Source organism: Leuresthes tenuis, unplaced genomic scaffold (assembly GCF_036924035.1).
Source record: "Leuresthes tenuis unplaced genomic scaffold, fLeuTen1.0.hap1 SCAF_20, whole genome shotgun sequence".
Taxonomy (NCBI): Eukaryota; Metazoa; Chordata; class Actinopteri; order Atheriniformes; family Atherinopsidae; genus Leuresthes; species Leuresthes tenuis.
The window spans coordinates 1,198,264-1,212,086 of record NW_027325374.1 but is presented as its reverse complement, the minus strand read 5'-3'; the positions used below and the strand labels follow the sequence as shown (position 1 = coordinate 1,212,086).

Sequence of the window (13,823 nt, the reverse complement as noted above, 5' to 3'; positions counted from 1 at the left end):
TTGAATAGTTTCTGATAAATAGTTAATTTCATTTTCCACTCTGTGTTAAATCAGATGTCAGCAGCATAAAACAGACTCAGGAAAGACATAAAAACTAATTCTGCTAATTAAAGTTTGTGTTTTACTGCAACACGTCTAACGTCTTCCTGTCTTCTGGTCAAAAGGGGAAAGATTAAACTCCACAGTTTAATCACTGAATCATTATTCTATTGTGGTTCAATCGTCTGATTAAAATGCCAAGATCTAAATAAGTTACACAGTCAGACTTTAAAGATGATGCATGTTGTATAAATCAGTAATAAATATAAATTAGGAGCCGTCGGACACCAGTTCTTCTCTGATGACACCGAAATGTTGTTTCAGTCTTGCTTTGCTGTCTGAGATATCTACAGGACAAGAATTAGTGCTTTTATCTGAGAATGTAATCCAAACCTGCTCAGCAGCAGGTTATGAGTTCAGCACAAGTTCACACAGTTAAAGCCAAGTTAAAAAAGAGCCAAACTCTGAGCCAATGAACATCTGCACAGCTCACTAAACCATTCATTTTGCCCGTTAATAACTATCTGAAGCGGTCCCACAGGAAACATCTGCTCCTGAATGTCACTAAAATTAAGGACAAGAACTGTAAAGCAGAGCTTGGGCAGTTTGGTTTGTTTCAGAAAGGGATCAAGGAGCAAAGTGAACCTTTTCGACCGCAGTTCAACAGCATCAAGGCACTGACAGACTACAAAACTAACAATCTGTTGCCAAATGATGCCAGATTTCCTGAACCTGGTGAATAAATGCAAACGCAACAGCAGGTCCAGATAGAGTTCCTGGCTGCGGTTCTGAGAGAATGCACCAAGCTGCCTGTGGAGTTTTTACAAACACATTCAACATTTTACGACCATCTCTTTCACCCTCTAATTCCCATAATTATTAAGTGCTTTCAGAGAGCTGTGCTGTCACACAAATGTTATTCCATCAAATCTGGAGAAGCACCAGCTCGTCTACGATGTGAATCACTCCAGTGTTAAACTAAAACCAACCCCTCCAACTACAGGAAAGGAGAGGAGGGATCCTGGTGTCAAACAAAGACACGGGCCACAAACGCATCACTGCTGCTTAAAAAGGCACAACAAAGACTGCTCGTCCTGAGGGAACTGGAACACACTCCCAAACTGTGCTGCTGTATTCCTGCAGCAGCACAGTTTGGACCCCCTGATGCACTGGGCCACAGTGTGATACACCTGCATGGCTTCATTAAGGTGGCCCAGTGCATCATCGTGATGGAGCTCCCACAAATGGACAAAAGCATCATCAAAAGCAAGACACACCCATCTATGAACCATCCAGAACCACGAAATCCATCAGACCCATCCAACAGAACCGTGTAAAAACAGCATTTAAAACACAAACCCACACCAAGGACTAAAGCGCACACTTAAAGTCTTCATAAATCTGCCCCAAACTCACTTTCCACAGATGCTACTTTTCTTTTTTTTCATTACATTTATACATTTTATTCCCCCGAGAGAACAAAGCAGAGTTCTATTGTACAGAGTGTAATAACAAATAAAGACTCCTCCTTCCATTTAAAACCAACTCAAATGTCTCGAGTCGCCTCTCAAGGTGGAGCTGGAAAGTCTTACCCCACCCACAGCCGTGTTTTTAATGTAGTTATCGAAGAGGCCACATCCATTAACCTCTAACCCTAACCAACCAAACTGTATGTGGGCAGAGTTGGATGGTCCAACCTGCGGGTCACAGCCTGACATACTGACCCTGTTCACTTCAAGGCAATAAAACCTCATTTTATATTCTTTTTCATCATATATGTTTGGTTGGGTAGTTAAAAGCACATATTTCCTGGATGGGACTAACTCAGGATATTACCGCTTCACTTAAACTGGGAACAACCAGCAGATTCTAATGGGACAACATGTTAAGATACTGACAGCAAAGGGATCACATGCGGGACCGAAGAACCCGGCGGGTTTTCAAACAGCAGTGAGGTCACTTTCACCAAACTCTCTGGTATGGACTTCACCAGGTTAAAAGATGCTCATTTCAGGTAAAACTTTTACCACAATCATCACAGGCAAAGGGTTTCTCTCCCTTGTGGACCCTCATGTGTCTCCTAAGATTTGTGTTTTTGGAAAATCTTTTACCACAATCAACACAGGAAAATGGTTTCTCTCCTGTGTGAACTTTCATGTGCATCTTAAGACACGTGCTTCGGTTAAATCTCTTACCACAAACATCGCAACCAAAGGGTTTCTCTCCAGTGTGGAGCCTCAAATGTGTCTTAAGACATGACTTGTAATTGAATTTGGTACCACAAATGTCACAGCCAAACGGTTTCTCTCCTGTGTGGATTCTCATGTGGATCTTAAGAGATGTGTTTTGTTCAAATCTCTTACCACAAACATCACAACCAAATGGTTTGTCCTCTGTGTGCTGTTTCAAATGAGTCTGATGATATGACTTACAATTAAAACTTTTACCACAAACACCACAGCCAAATGGTTTCTCTCGAGTGTGGACCGTCATGTGCGTCTTAAGATTAGTGTTTCTGTTGAACCTTTTACCACAAATGTCACAAGCAAATGGTTTGTCTCCTGTGTGGACTCTCTCATGTGTGGTAAGGTGTGACTTATGATTAAATCTTTTGCCACAGACGTCACAGCCAAATGGTTTCTCTCCTGTGTGGATTCTCATGTGCGCCTTATGCTGCGAGTTAAAGAAAAAGGTTTTATCACAAATATCACAGCTGAATGGTTTCTCACCGGTGTGGACTCTCATGTGTGTTCGAAGATGTGAATTGAAATAAAATCTTTTATCACAAATATTGCAGCTGAAGGGTTTGTCTCCAAGGTGGAGTCTCACATGCGTCTTGAGATACGATTTACAGTTAAAACATTTCCCACAGACATCACAGGCAAAGGGCCTCTCTCCTGTGTGGACCGTGATGTGAGCCTTCAGATGCGACCCATAATAAAATCTTTTCCCACAAATGTCACAGCCAAATGGTTTCTCTCTTGAGTGGACTCTCATGTGTCTCTGAAGAGATCGCTTGTACACAAACTTTTTATCACACTCAGAGCAACTGAAGGATTTTTGGGAAGTGTCATGATCTTCACTTTCTGGCACAAAATCTGAGGATTTCTGCCAATAATCATCATCACTGACTTCAGTCTCAGAGCTGTCTGAAGCCTTTTCATCAGCATGTGGCTGTAAATGACTGTCTGGGTCTGGGTTCCTGGCTGGTTCTGGTCCTCCATCAGTTTCTGCTTTCATGTGTTCAGCTGAGCTGCTGGTTGGAGGTTCTGTCTCTCTGCTGTCTTCAGCTTTAAGCTGAAGAAGCTGTGAGGACTGAGGTTTCTCTTCATCATCTTCACTCTTCACAGGAACAGCTGTGAACGAGGACCTGCTGACATCTTCCTCCTTCTGTTCACGAAGCTGCTCTCCCTCATCACTGGTCCATTCTTCCTCCTCTTCCTCCTTTATGTGGAGGAGTTCTGGATCCTGCTGGTCCGGACTGGAGCTCCAGGGAACCTCTTCTTTAATCACCACCAGCTGCTGAACATCTGCAGGTAACACTGAAACACACATTTGTTTAGAAGAGAACAACAGCATTTAACCTGATCAATAAATATGTTACAAACTAAGATGGTGACCAAGTTCTGAAGAATAAATTCATCAATGAAATAATAAATAAATGACCTAATAGTAAATTATTTAAATTGAAAATGAACTCATCAAGATGAATATATTAGATAATATAATCCTAACCAGGAGGGAACAGATGAACCACCTCAGCTGACTCCTTTCTATGTGGAGGAGCAGCAGCTCTACCCAGAGCTCCTCCCCCCGGATGGTGGAGCTCCTCCCTCCGGATGGTGAAGCCCCTCCCCCCGGATGTTGGAGCTCCTCCCTCTGGATGATGAAGCCCCTCCCCCGGATGATGGAGCTCCTCCCTCTGGATGATGAAGCCCCTCCCCCCGGATGGTGGAGCTCCTCCCCTATCTCTAAGGCTGAGCCCCGCCCCCCTCTGAAGGAAACTCATTTCAGCCGCTTGTATCCACGACCTCATTCTTTGGGTCAGAACCCAGATCTGTGAGCACAGGTGAGGGTTGGAACAAAGATGGAGCAGGAACCTGAAAGCTTCTCCTTCCGGCTCAGCTTCACCAAACGGACCGGAGCAGCGCCCTCATTACTGCTGACGAAGCCCCGATCCGTCTGTCCATCTCTGATCCAACTCACCATCACTGAGAACCAGGTCCAGAGATGCTGAAACTGCTCCAGCTGAGGCAGAGACTCATCCCGACCCAGAGGTTCAGAACCAGGTCCAGAGATGCTGAAACTGCTCCAGCTGAGGCAGAGACTCAGCCCGACCCAGAGGTTCAGAACCAGGTCCAGAGATGCTGAAACTCCTCCAGCTGAGGCAGAGACTCAGCCCAGATCCCACTCCACCTTTTTCCAGAGGAGTAAAATGGCTTCTGAGCTGGAAGAGCTTTTGTTCATTTGTCTTAAACTCTGAAATGATGACTTGGTGTTGTTGCTTAGTAGTAGTCCACCATTTTTGAAATGTTATAAAGATGATAAATGTACAGCAGGGATTGTGTGAGCTGCAGGAAAAAGCCGGTGCGTTTACTCTATTAGAAAATAAAGCTCAACTTCACTTCAGTTTTCTTCACTGTGGGATGAACCGGCTACTTTTATTACAGGATATTAAACTTCCAGTCGCAGAAAAGTCTCCGAGCAGAGCCGTTTTACTTCTTTTTAGGGTAAAAACACACCTGTGACCTGAGGGCACAGCTGGGATTTCCTGATCTTATGTGTTATGATCCACGCCCACAGATTTGTGAGAAGTGCAAACAACTCTGAAGTCTCACACACTGACCGTGAGACACATGCGTTTCAGCCAGTTCACTCGCCCCACGTGCACGTCGGTTTTCCGCTGATGTCAGAGCAGACCCAAAGTTTACAGACGCCTTTTGGCCAATCAGAAAATAGCATTTTTTGTCCATCGATCCAGCCATTATTTGCCGTTTCTGCGGGGGCAGCAGCTTGAACAGAGAAACCCAGGCCTCCCTGTCCCAGGCCACCTCCTCCAGGTCTTCTGGGGGGACCCCGAGGCGTTCCCAGGCCATAGTCTCTCCACCGTGTCCTGGGTCTTCCCCGGGTCTCCTCCCAGTGGGACGGGCCCAGAACACCTCCCCAGGGAGGCGTCCAGGGGGCATCCTAACCAGATGCCACCTCATCTGACTCCTCTCAATGCGGAGGAGCAGCGGTTCTACTCCGAGCCCCTCCCGGATGACTGAGCTTCTCACCCTATCTCTAAGGGAGGCCCAAACACCCTGCGGAGGAAACCCATTTCGGCCGCTTGTATTCACGATCTCGTTCTTTCGGTCTCTGCCCACAGCTCGGGACCATCGGTGAGGATGGGAACGTAGACTGACCAGTAAATAGAGAGCTTCGCCTTCGTCAACCTCCCGCTCCATTCGTCCCTCACTGTGAACAAGACCCCGAGATACTTGAACTCCTCCACTTGGGGAAGGATCTCATTCCCGACCCGGAGAGATCATTCCACCCTTTTGGCTGAGGACCAAAGTCTCGGGTTTGGAGGTGCTGATTCTCATCCCAGCCGCTTCACACTCGGCTGCGAATCGCTCCAGTGAGAGCTGAAGGTCACGGCCCGACGACACTAACAGAACCACATCATTCGCAAAAAGCAGAGACCCGATTCTGAGGTTGCCTCAATGCCCTGGCTGCACCTAGAAAGTCTGTCCATAGAAGTTATGAAAAGAATCGGTGACAAAGGTCCGACTTACTGCCGGCAATGTGGACCAAACTCTGACACCGGTCATACAGAGACCGAATGGCCCCTATCAAGGGGTCCGGCACTCCATACTCCCGGAGCACCCCCCACAGGACTCCCCGAGGGACACGGTCGAACGCTTTCTCCAGGTCCACAAAACACATGCAGCCTGGTTTGGCGTATTCCCATGGACCTTCCAGGATCCTGCTGAGGGTGTAGAGCTGGTCCACTGTTCCACGGCCAGGACGAAAAACCACACCTCCTGAATCCGAGGCTCGACTATCCGATAGATCCTACTCCCCAAACAGACCTAACCAGGGAGGGACCCTCCGGTCCCCCTTAGGCACTGTCCCTGATGTCCACGCGATGCTGCAGAGGCGTGTCTGCAGCTCCTACAGCATCCACAGGCCTGAGAAACTCAGGACAGACCTCATCCATCCCCGGGGCCATCGAGGAGCTTTTTGACCACCTCAGCCCCAGAAAGGGGAGCCCCGTCTCTGAGCTCTCCGATTCTGCTTCCTCTGAAGGCGTCTGTAGGATAGCATTCATTGTTTTGGGGTAAATTCCAGAACCATTTACATGCGATTCTGCTGCGAGCTCGTTGTTACGTTGATGTGCCCAGAACAGCTGAGTGGTCCAACTGGATCCAGAAACTGGATCATTTTTGTTGAAGACAAGCCCATGGCTGATCAATTTGATTGGCTCGGGCTTCCAGGGCCGCGGTCCCAGACATTTTCTGAACAGCACTTGGTTCCTAATACCTGGTGTGCATTGAACCCTGAGAAATCAGGGGATAATATGACATGTTTGCTCAAAAATACAAGCAGGCTGCTTTGGTTTCTCTGTATTTCAGCGAATGAATGGCTGAGTTTTGGACAGTGTAACAGAACAGAACCTTTTACAGGGTTTTATACCTCTGTGAGGAGGGGTTCTGACAGGATGGTTGGTGCACAAACAAACATTTTAACACAGCATGATGCCAGCTTCACATTCTCTGCTTTATTTACCACCTTTCCAACAGTCATGACATGCTTTATTATCTGAATTTACGTTTTTTTTCCTTGGAAAGATGAAGCTGATGTGAGTCACTCACTGAGATCTCTGCCGTCTCCTGTCTGCTCCAGTTCTGATGTGGATGCTGCAGGTCTGGGGGGAACCAGACCGAGTCCTCTGGGCTCATCTGGTTGGAGGCTCCACCTTCGAGGCATCCCTGCTCCACCTGTGATTCTCCTCTTCACAATCCTTCTAACTCAGATGTTTCTGGAGGTTTTAGGGGGTGGACGCTGTATCTTCTGCTGTTTTTCTAGCACAGCTTCCTGAAACTGAATCATCGAAACAACTAATAAATAATTATCGATATACAAAACAGTAGTTTTAAAATGTTTGTAGAGTTTCACAGAACAAAAACATAAAAATATACAGTATTAATGATTCATATAAAAACAGCTGAAATGTTACCTTAGTTCAAGACTCAGCAGTCGGGCTGTAATCAACCAAAGAAATCCGGTCGACTGAAACCCTGAAATTTCGACAAAAAATAAATAAATAAATCGACCAATCGGGAGGCGGAGGGGGGCGAACTCGAGTCTGACGGCTGTGACAGCGTTTTGCATCACGTGCATCTGTGCAAAATAACAGCCCATGAGCACTGAAAATATACCGAAATCAGCACAAAAGGCAGTTCAGGGAAAATGATCTTTTTTAAACATCCCAGATCAAGACAAAATAAAGCTGTGCATCATGTTTGGATGACAGAAGAGGCTGAAATCATAAAACGAATAAACGATTATTAGACTAAAACATTGAAATATGTTTAATATGATATTAATAGCCTGTAATACTGAAATATTACTGTTTTTAGATGATGTGCCATGTTTTAGTCGAGCTGTGATATGATATGTGATGCAAAGTGTTGGATGAAAATTCTGCATTTGACTTTCTTCCCGCCATATATTTTGGTAAAATTCTGCCACACATGGCTTTGAAGGAGGACTCGCTGTAAATGAAACACTCAAAACAAAATAAATATTCAGCAAACCAGTGGATGTTGAATATCTTCCTGTTTCTGGTGGGTTGGGCTGATTCAAAATAGTGAAAATAAGGAGGGGGTGTTCTCTGCAGACAGGCTGAAAACAGCCCCATTAGCACTTGGTACTTTCCTCCTGATGAAATTAACATGAGGGAAAAAAAAACCGTACAGCCCTACTCTGCAGAGACATTCAGGTGTTCATCTCAGTAAAGATTAACCACAGCGGGTTCCACACAGAGACACAGCAGTGGACCTCAGTGCAGAAAGAAAAACACCACAGCAGTTATTTCCTGAGACGTCTCACCTGTCTGACCCACCGGAAGCATCAGTGTAGCTGTGACTTCTCTTCATAGGAGTCGATGCTGGAGAAACAATCAGAAACATCAAGAAAATAAGTGCGACTTGACACAGTTACAACGTTCTTTAATACATGTTTAAAAGCTGGAAAGCATCCTCATTTCTTTCAGAAAGTTTGTACAGTTCGAAGCAGCTTTAGCTCAGCCTTTTCTCCCTGTTTCCCTTCCTTAAGAACGGCTTCTTGACAGCCACCCTTCCATGGAGACCATTTCTGATGAGGCTTGGGCCAACAGTAGATGGATCAGCTGAAGGTCCAGATGCATCTCTCAGGTCCTGTCAGGTCACAGCTGGATTTTTTCCTCTTTCTTAAGGACATCACTTTCAGATCCTGTTCATCTGCTGGAGATAGTTTTTTAGGCCTGACACTTCTTCTTTTGTCCTCCACTTGTCCAGTTTCCTCAAATGTTTTAAGGACACACTGCACACCATGCTGAGATATGCCAAGTTTTCAGCTAATAGCTCTTTGGGAATCACCTTGTTGCTGCAGAAATCCTATTTTCTGTCTGTCAAACTGTGTTTTCTTTGCTGTTTTTCATAGATGCAGCTAAAGAAATGGGAACAAATTATGTGTCTTTGTGACAAAGTGCCTAAAGATCCAGTTTAAAATGGCTTCTTTGCTAAGTTGTCTGTTCTGTGTCGACACAACACTGGTTCATCCCTTGAGTTAGGAGCCTTTTTTCTGCCTGAATGCTTCATAGCTCAGAGTTAAGTGGCTGAACAAAGAAAAAACACTGAAAATGCTCAGGAACAAGGACTGAAGATGAGGGAAAAAGCAGAAAATGTCCAAAGAAAAACTGTGAAAGAGCTTCAGAAAGCTGCAGAACTGTTGTGTAACTTCCAGACTCCAAAAGATTTGATCAAACTGATCATTTTCCTGAAAACTAAATTGAAAACATTGACTCTTCTTTGATGGGATGTTTTCTCTATGAACAGCCACAGGTTACAGGACAAAACGCAGTTCACTATCAGAAATGTTCCACTCCTCAGACCTGCCAAATATCATTTACAGGACTCCTGAAAACCGTTTCTTTTGACCTTATAGCCTCAGATTTAATCTAAGTTACACAATTTCTACAGATGTTGTAACTCTTTGCTTTGGCTGCACTTCCTTCCTTCTTTTAACTTCATTTTAATGTCTCAGAGCACCTTCCACTGCTGTTTGAGCTTCACTGCAGAACATTAAACATCAGCCATGTTCAGTCACAATAGATTTTAGATTGTGTCGATGAAAGCACGTCCGCGCGCCTTCCTAAGTTTGATATGACACCAACCGACGCGTCCCGATGAAAACACACAGACAGAGATGAAATTAAACTGATTAGCATGTAATTATGTTTGTAGAATAGATTTATTTCAATATGTTTGTGTGACACAAACACGTCATTGTTCTAACTAACGCCATCAAACAGCTGCTTACATTTCCATCGGTGGGTTAAATTACCTGTCCAGCAGAAAACAGACAACTTCGGCGTGTCTCTGGAAACATTTGTCCCTCATCAGTGATTTCCAGCCGGGAAAGGCCACACCGATGTGTCTCCGTGTTTTCTTCCGCCGCCTTTTCCCGGTTCGGTTCCGCTCCTTCGCTTCTTCTTCAGCTGCTACGATCCTCCATCTGTCACAGTTTTCCTACAGATGTTTTTTATTAAAAACTGCATATTAGGCTCGACACAAGACCACGAGAGCCAAATACATGCTAATCAATCCCACCTTTATTTTGTTCCCCCTGCGACGCGGTGCAACGAAAACAAGGTTCCTACCAGCGTTTTTTACCAGATAACACGAGGGTTTCCGGGTAAAATGTTTTCCCTGATCTATATATACGTAGAAAAATCGTTGGAAAAGTGAAAACGTTGAATCCGAGCAGTATTAGCTGAACTACAGCAGCAGGAACTTGATCTTGGATGCATTGTGTTGTAAAGCGGAACAAAATAAAGGTAGCATTCAGCTAACGGTTGGGAAACATGTTCCGAGTTTCCAGCAGAGTTTTCACCGTCTCTACAGAACAGTTTCTGCTGCTGGTTCAACATTTAGTGTTGTGAGAAGTTTTAAAGCCAAACTGTGACAGATGGAGGATGATAGAGAGAAATGTGATGTGGGTTCTCTGTTTATCAGATGTGGAGTTGGACTGATGGACACCACATCTAAGTCTTAACATCTCTCTTTATACAGCTGGATTAAAAATGTCTGACACCAACACCACACTTGTAGTCTTCTTAATTGCACTGTTACAAAATAATATTCTATTGTCATTATTACTGTTATAACTCTCCATCTCCACCCTGAGAGCCACAGCCACCACCAGAGAATCCTCAAATGTTTTTTCTGTTTCATCTGATGCAACGGGAAGCTGAAAGCAAACATCCAGATTGAGAAATGGCTTCTGTCACAGAGTTGTTTCTCAGATAAAGACAAATATTTTTAGCACTGCGCAGTAGTTCTTACCTATTTATGTTTTTTAGGCCTTCTGGGGAAGTGAAATATCCTTCTTACTGTACTTGCATGTTATTAGATAAATAGGGCTGTAGATTTATTCATGACATTAGGCTTGGTGGGGAAGGGCAATATGCTCTGTTTTAGTGTTCTATATTTAACTGGTGTGTGTGTTTATGTTAGACATATAGATGTAAATGTCTGGTTCAATGTCTGTTTGTAGATTATATGTCAATGATTGTTCTGTAAAACAAATTGCCTCTCGGGGACATTAAAGTTTTCTAAGTCTCAGATAAGTCCACAGCAGACTACAATAATCCCCCCCCAGCCTTTCTCATATCTGTATATTTCACACTGTTCTTTTCAACATCTCTATTTATTTGTATTGTTGCTTGTATTTTATTATTTACACATTTGGCCTCTGGGAGTTTCCTGGTCCCTGCAATGACAGTAAAGTCACAGTTAAGAGCTCCTGTGTTCAGAGGGCCGTGCACGGTGCTGTATTTCACCCATGTTGCGATAGCGCGCATTCACTCATATGTTCTCCATTATTCTGAACAGATCAACCGGGCCTTATGTGTCTAAAGCAGGCAGATTTCACCAGAACAAGCCTGAATCTCATTTTTCAGACTGGATTTGAAGTATGTAATGCTTGACCTTCACCATAGCCTCTCTGTGTCTGTGGACGGGCAGCAGCTTGGCACCCATCAAAATGTCTTCAGAAAAATGGCCGCCACACTGTGCAGTGATGGCAGCTGTCTCCTGCCTGCCTCTTTCAGTTCCTGCCGTCTCCCTCCAAACGGTCATCTCCCCTGCAGCCCACCTCGTCATCAGGCCTGGCAGAAGATCGAAACCGTTCATGTCCTGATAAAGCATTTGCTTTGGCTCCTTTGTCTGCTGTTATTCTCTCTGTCTCTTCAGAATATTTATATATATATATCTGATGCCTCACATGTATGTTAATTCAGTTAACATCACAATGAAATGTTTTAAAGATAAAAGGAGCTCTAAATGAAGTGTGAGAGGAGTATTTATAAAGGAGTGATGGAGATGTGTCAGCATTACACAAGTGTAAAGGTGTTTCACAAGTGCAGTGTCATATTTGCACAATTCACTGGTTTCCCTTGATGTTCTGTTCGATAAACCTCGACTGCGGTTCCACTCTGAGCCAACTGGGTGCGGATCTTTCCGTTTGTTACGACACGCTGGAGAAGAAAACCTTCTGTTCCTCTGCTGTTATTTTCTTGCTTCATGCCTCAAGTGTGAAGGTATTTTTATTCATCTTTATTTTACACTGAGGTTTTGTTACTTAAGTTAAACAATCAAAACCACAACAATTCAAACAACAATTATCAACAAAAGAAACAATTATTGTAGCTTAGATGTTTATAGACTTGACACCGTTAAATACAAAATGACACATTTGTGGGGTTTTCTCTGGTTTTGTTTCTTATTTCTTTGGGTTTCTCCTGTTTTGTCAGCCGTGGCGTCCCGGTTGGGCTTAATCACCTGATGCGACTCACCTGTGACCCTCTGATGCTGCTTCATAACCTAATTTGCTCTCCTGCAGTACTGTATGGCTGACAAATCTGAGTCTTGTGTTCCCAGTTGAGTTGTAGAGTTTTTAATGCCTGTTTCCAGGATCATCAGTATGTTTTTGGATTGCTTGTCTGTTCTGCTCCTACTATAGTCTTTATGAACTGAAGATATAATTACCCTCTTTTCCTGACACCTTGAAATAATCTTAATCATGTGTATAAGTTAACAACAACAAAAAAGTAAATCTAATGCCTGAGTGCACACAAGATCTTTCCTCATGAAAAACCACCAGGCGGTACACTTTTCTAAGGCCAGGGAGTGCTTGTGTCGGCGTTTGAAAAACCAGACGTCATAGAGAATGAGAGGAATTGGGCCCCTTTGGCCAAAGATATTTACTTAATCCATCCATCTTTTTACCCGCTTCATCCAACTCAGGATCCCTCAATTTACAACAACATTTTATTAATTTGAACTTTATCAATTTATCAATATTGTCAATATTCACCAGTTTTTAAAATTATCTATCTGCTAGCATATTTAGAAATATTTGCCGTCTTTAAGGGAGTCGATGTACTTTTTTTTCCCAACGCATTTCAACTAAAAAAAAAAAAAGTTCAAAATCGGAAGTAATTTCCGCTTGGACGGTGACATCATTTCCGGTTAACCATTGGAACTGGGTGTCCGCCATGTTTTCTTCAGCCGGTGTAGGTACCAGATCTGCTCGGGGCCCTGCGCCTGTTTGGGTTTACGTTAACCCCACTATTTACATTTTATGAATTAAGTATTTTTTGCCAATTTTTTTGTTTTTTACGAAGAGCCGCGAAAACGACTTCAACAGGTTGTTTTTTTACCTCTTCAGTAAGTTGTCCGGACCAATCACATTCCCTTACGTCATCGTGCCAACGTCCAGCCAATAGGCGCAGTTTTACAGGGATACGGTGTCGGAACGCTTTGTTGGCTGCATTTTGTTGCAGGAGGAACAAAATAAAGGTGGGATCACATCTGGCTCACAGCTCACTGTTGTTCCGAGTTTCCAGCAGAGTTTTCACCGTCTCTACAGAACAGTTTCTGCTGCTGGTTCAACATTTAGTGTTGTGAGAAGTTTTAAAGCCAAACTGTGACAGATGGAGGATCAAAGCAGCTGAAGAAGAAGCGGAACCGAACCCGGAAAAGACGAAGAAAACACGGCTTTCCCGGCTGGAAACCACTGATGAGGGACAAATGTTTCCAGAGACACGCCGAAGTTGTCTGTTTTCTGCTGGACAGGTAATTTAACCCACCGATGGAAATGTAAGCAGCTGTTTGACAGCGTTAGTTAGAACATGGTCATGAGCAGAGTTACCGACACAGGAAACCTTTTTCTGACTGTCAGCAGGGTTGGAAGTTAATGTTTCTGCTCCAAAAGTAGAATTTCTCTTAAAATACAGTTTTTAAAATACAGTTCATGAGTTTTTGATACAATAGTTTAGTACTTTAGTTCATCTGGTTTAACACTAACTTTTTGACTCTGGATTTATTTGGCGTCAGATGATCAATGACATTTAAATATTTCTGAAAAGTAACTCAGAGACCTGACCGTGTACCACCGTCACCTCATGAAGGGACCGGCAGAGCCGACTGTGACTCTGATGTGTTATGCAGCTGTTTTCCAGATGTTTCTGATGT

At 43.9% G+C, this 13,823-nt stretch overlaps 1 protein-coding gene across 3 annotated transcripts; it reads right to left on the bottom strand.

Moving 5' to 3' along the window:
- LOC140278638 (uncharacterized) lies at positions 1–9,999 on the bottom strand. 3 transcript variants are annotated; one of them, XM_072373690.1, is made up of 5 exons: positions 9,631–9,999; positions 8,137–8,194; positions 7,262–7,322; positions 6,897–7,125; positions 1–3,581 (listed from the first exon to the last, which is right to left on the bottom strand). In XM_072373690.1, exons 4-5 carry the CDS (start codon positions 7,009–7,011, stop codon positions 2,050–2,052), a joined length of 1,647 nt encoding a protein of 548 aa, XP_072229791.1. In that variant the 5' UTR covers positions 7,012–7,125; positions 7,262–7,322; positions 8,137–8,194; positions 9,631–9,999; the 3' UTR covers positions 1–2,049. The 3 variants fall into 3 exon arrangements, with proteins under 3 accessions (XP_072229791.1, XP_072229792.1, XP_072229793.1); XM_072373691.1 differs by having other exon boundaries at positions 6,897–7,119; XM_072373692.1 differs by lacking the exons at positions 7,262–7,322; positions 8,137–8,194 and having other exon boundaries at positions 6,897–7,063.
- Between the last annotated feature and the right edge of the window lie 3,824 nt (positions 10,000–13,823).

Bases quoted from the DNA above. Each gene is read 5' to 3' on its own strand.
- LOC140278638 (XM_072373690.1), bottom strand. From the start codon at position 7,011: ATGCCTCGAAGGTGGAGCCTCCAACCAGATGAGCCCAGAGGACTCGGT. The intron at 3,582-6,896 runs GTGAGTGACTCA...TGTGTGTTTCAG, and splicing joins AGGAGACGGCAGAGATCTCA to TGTTACCTGCAGATGTTCAG.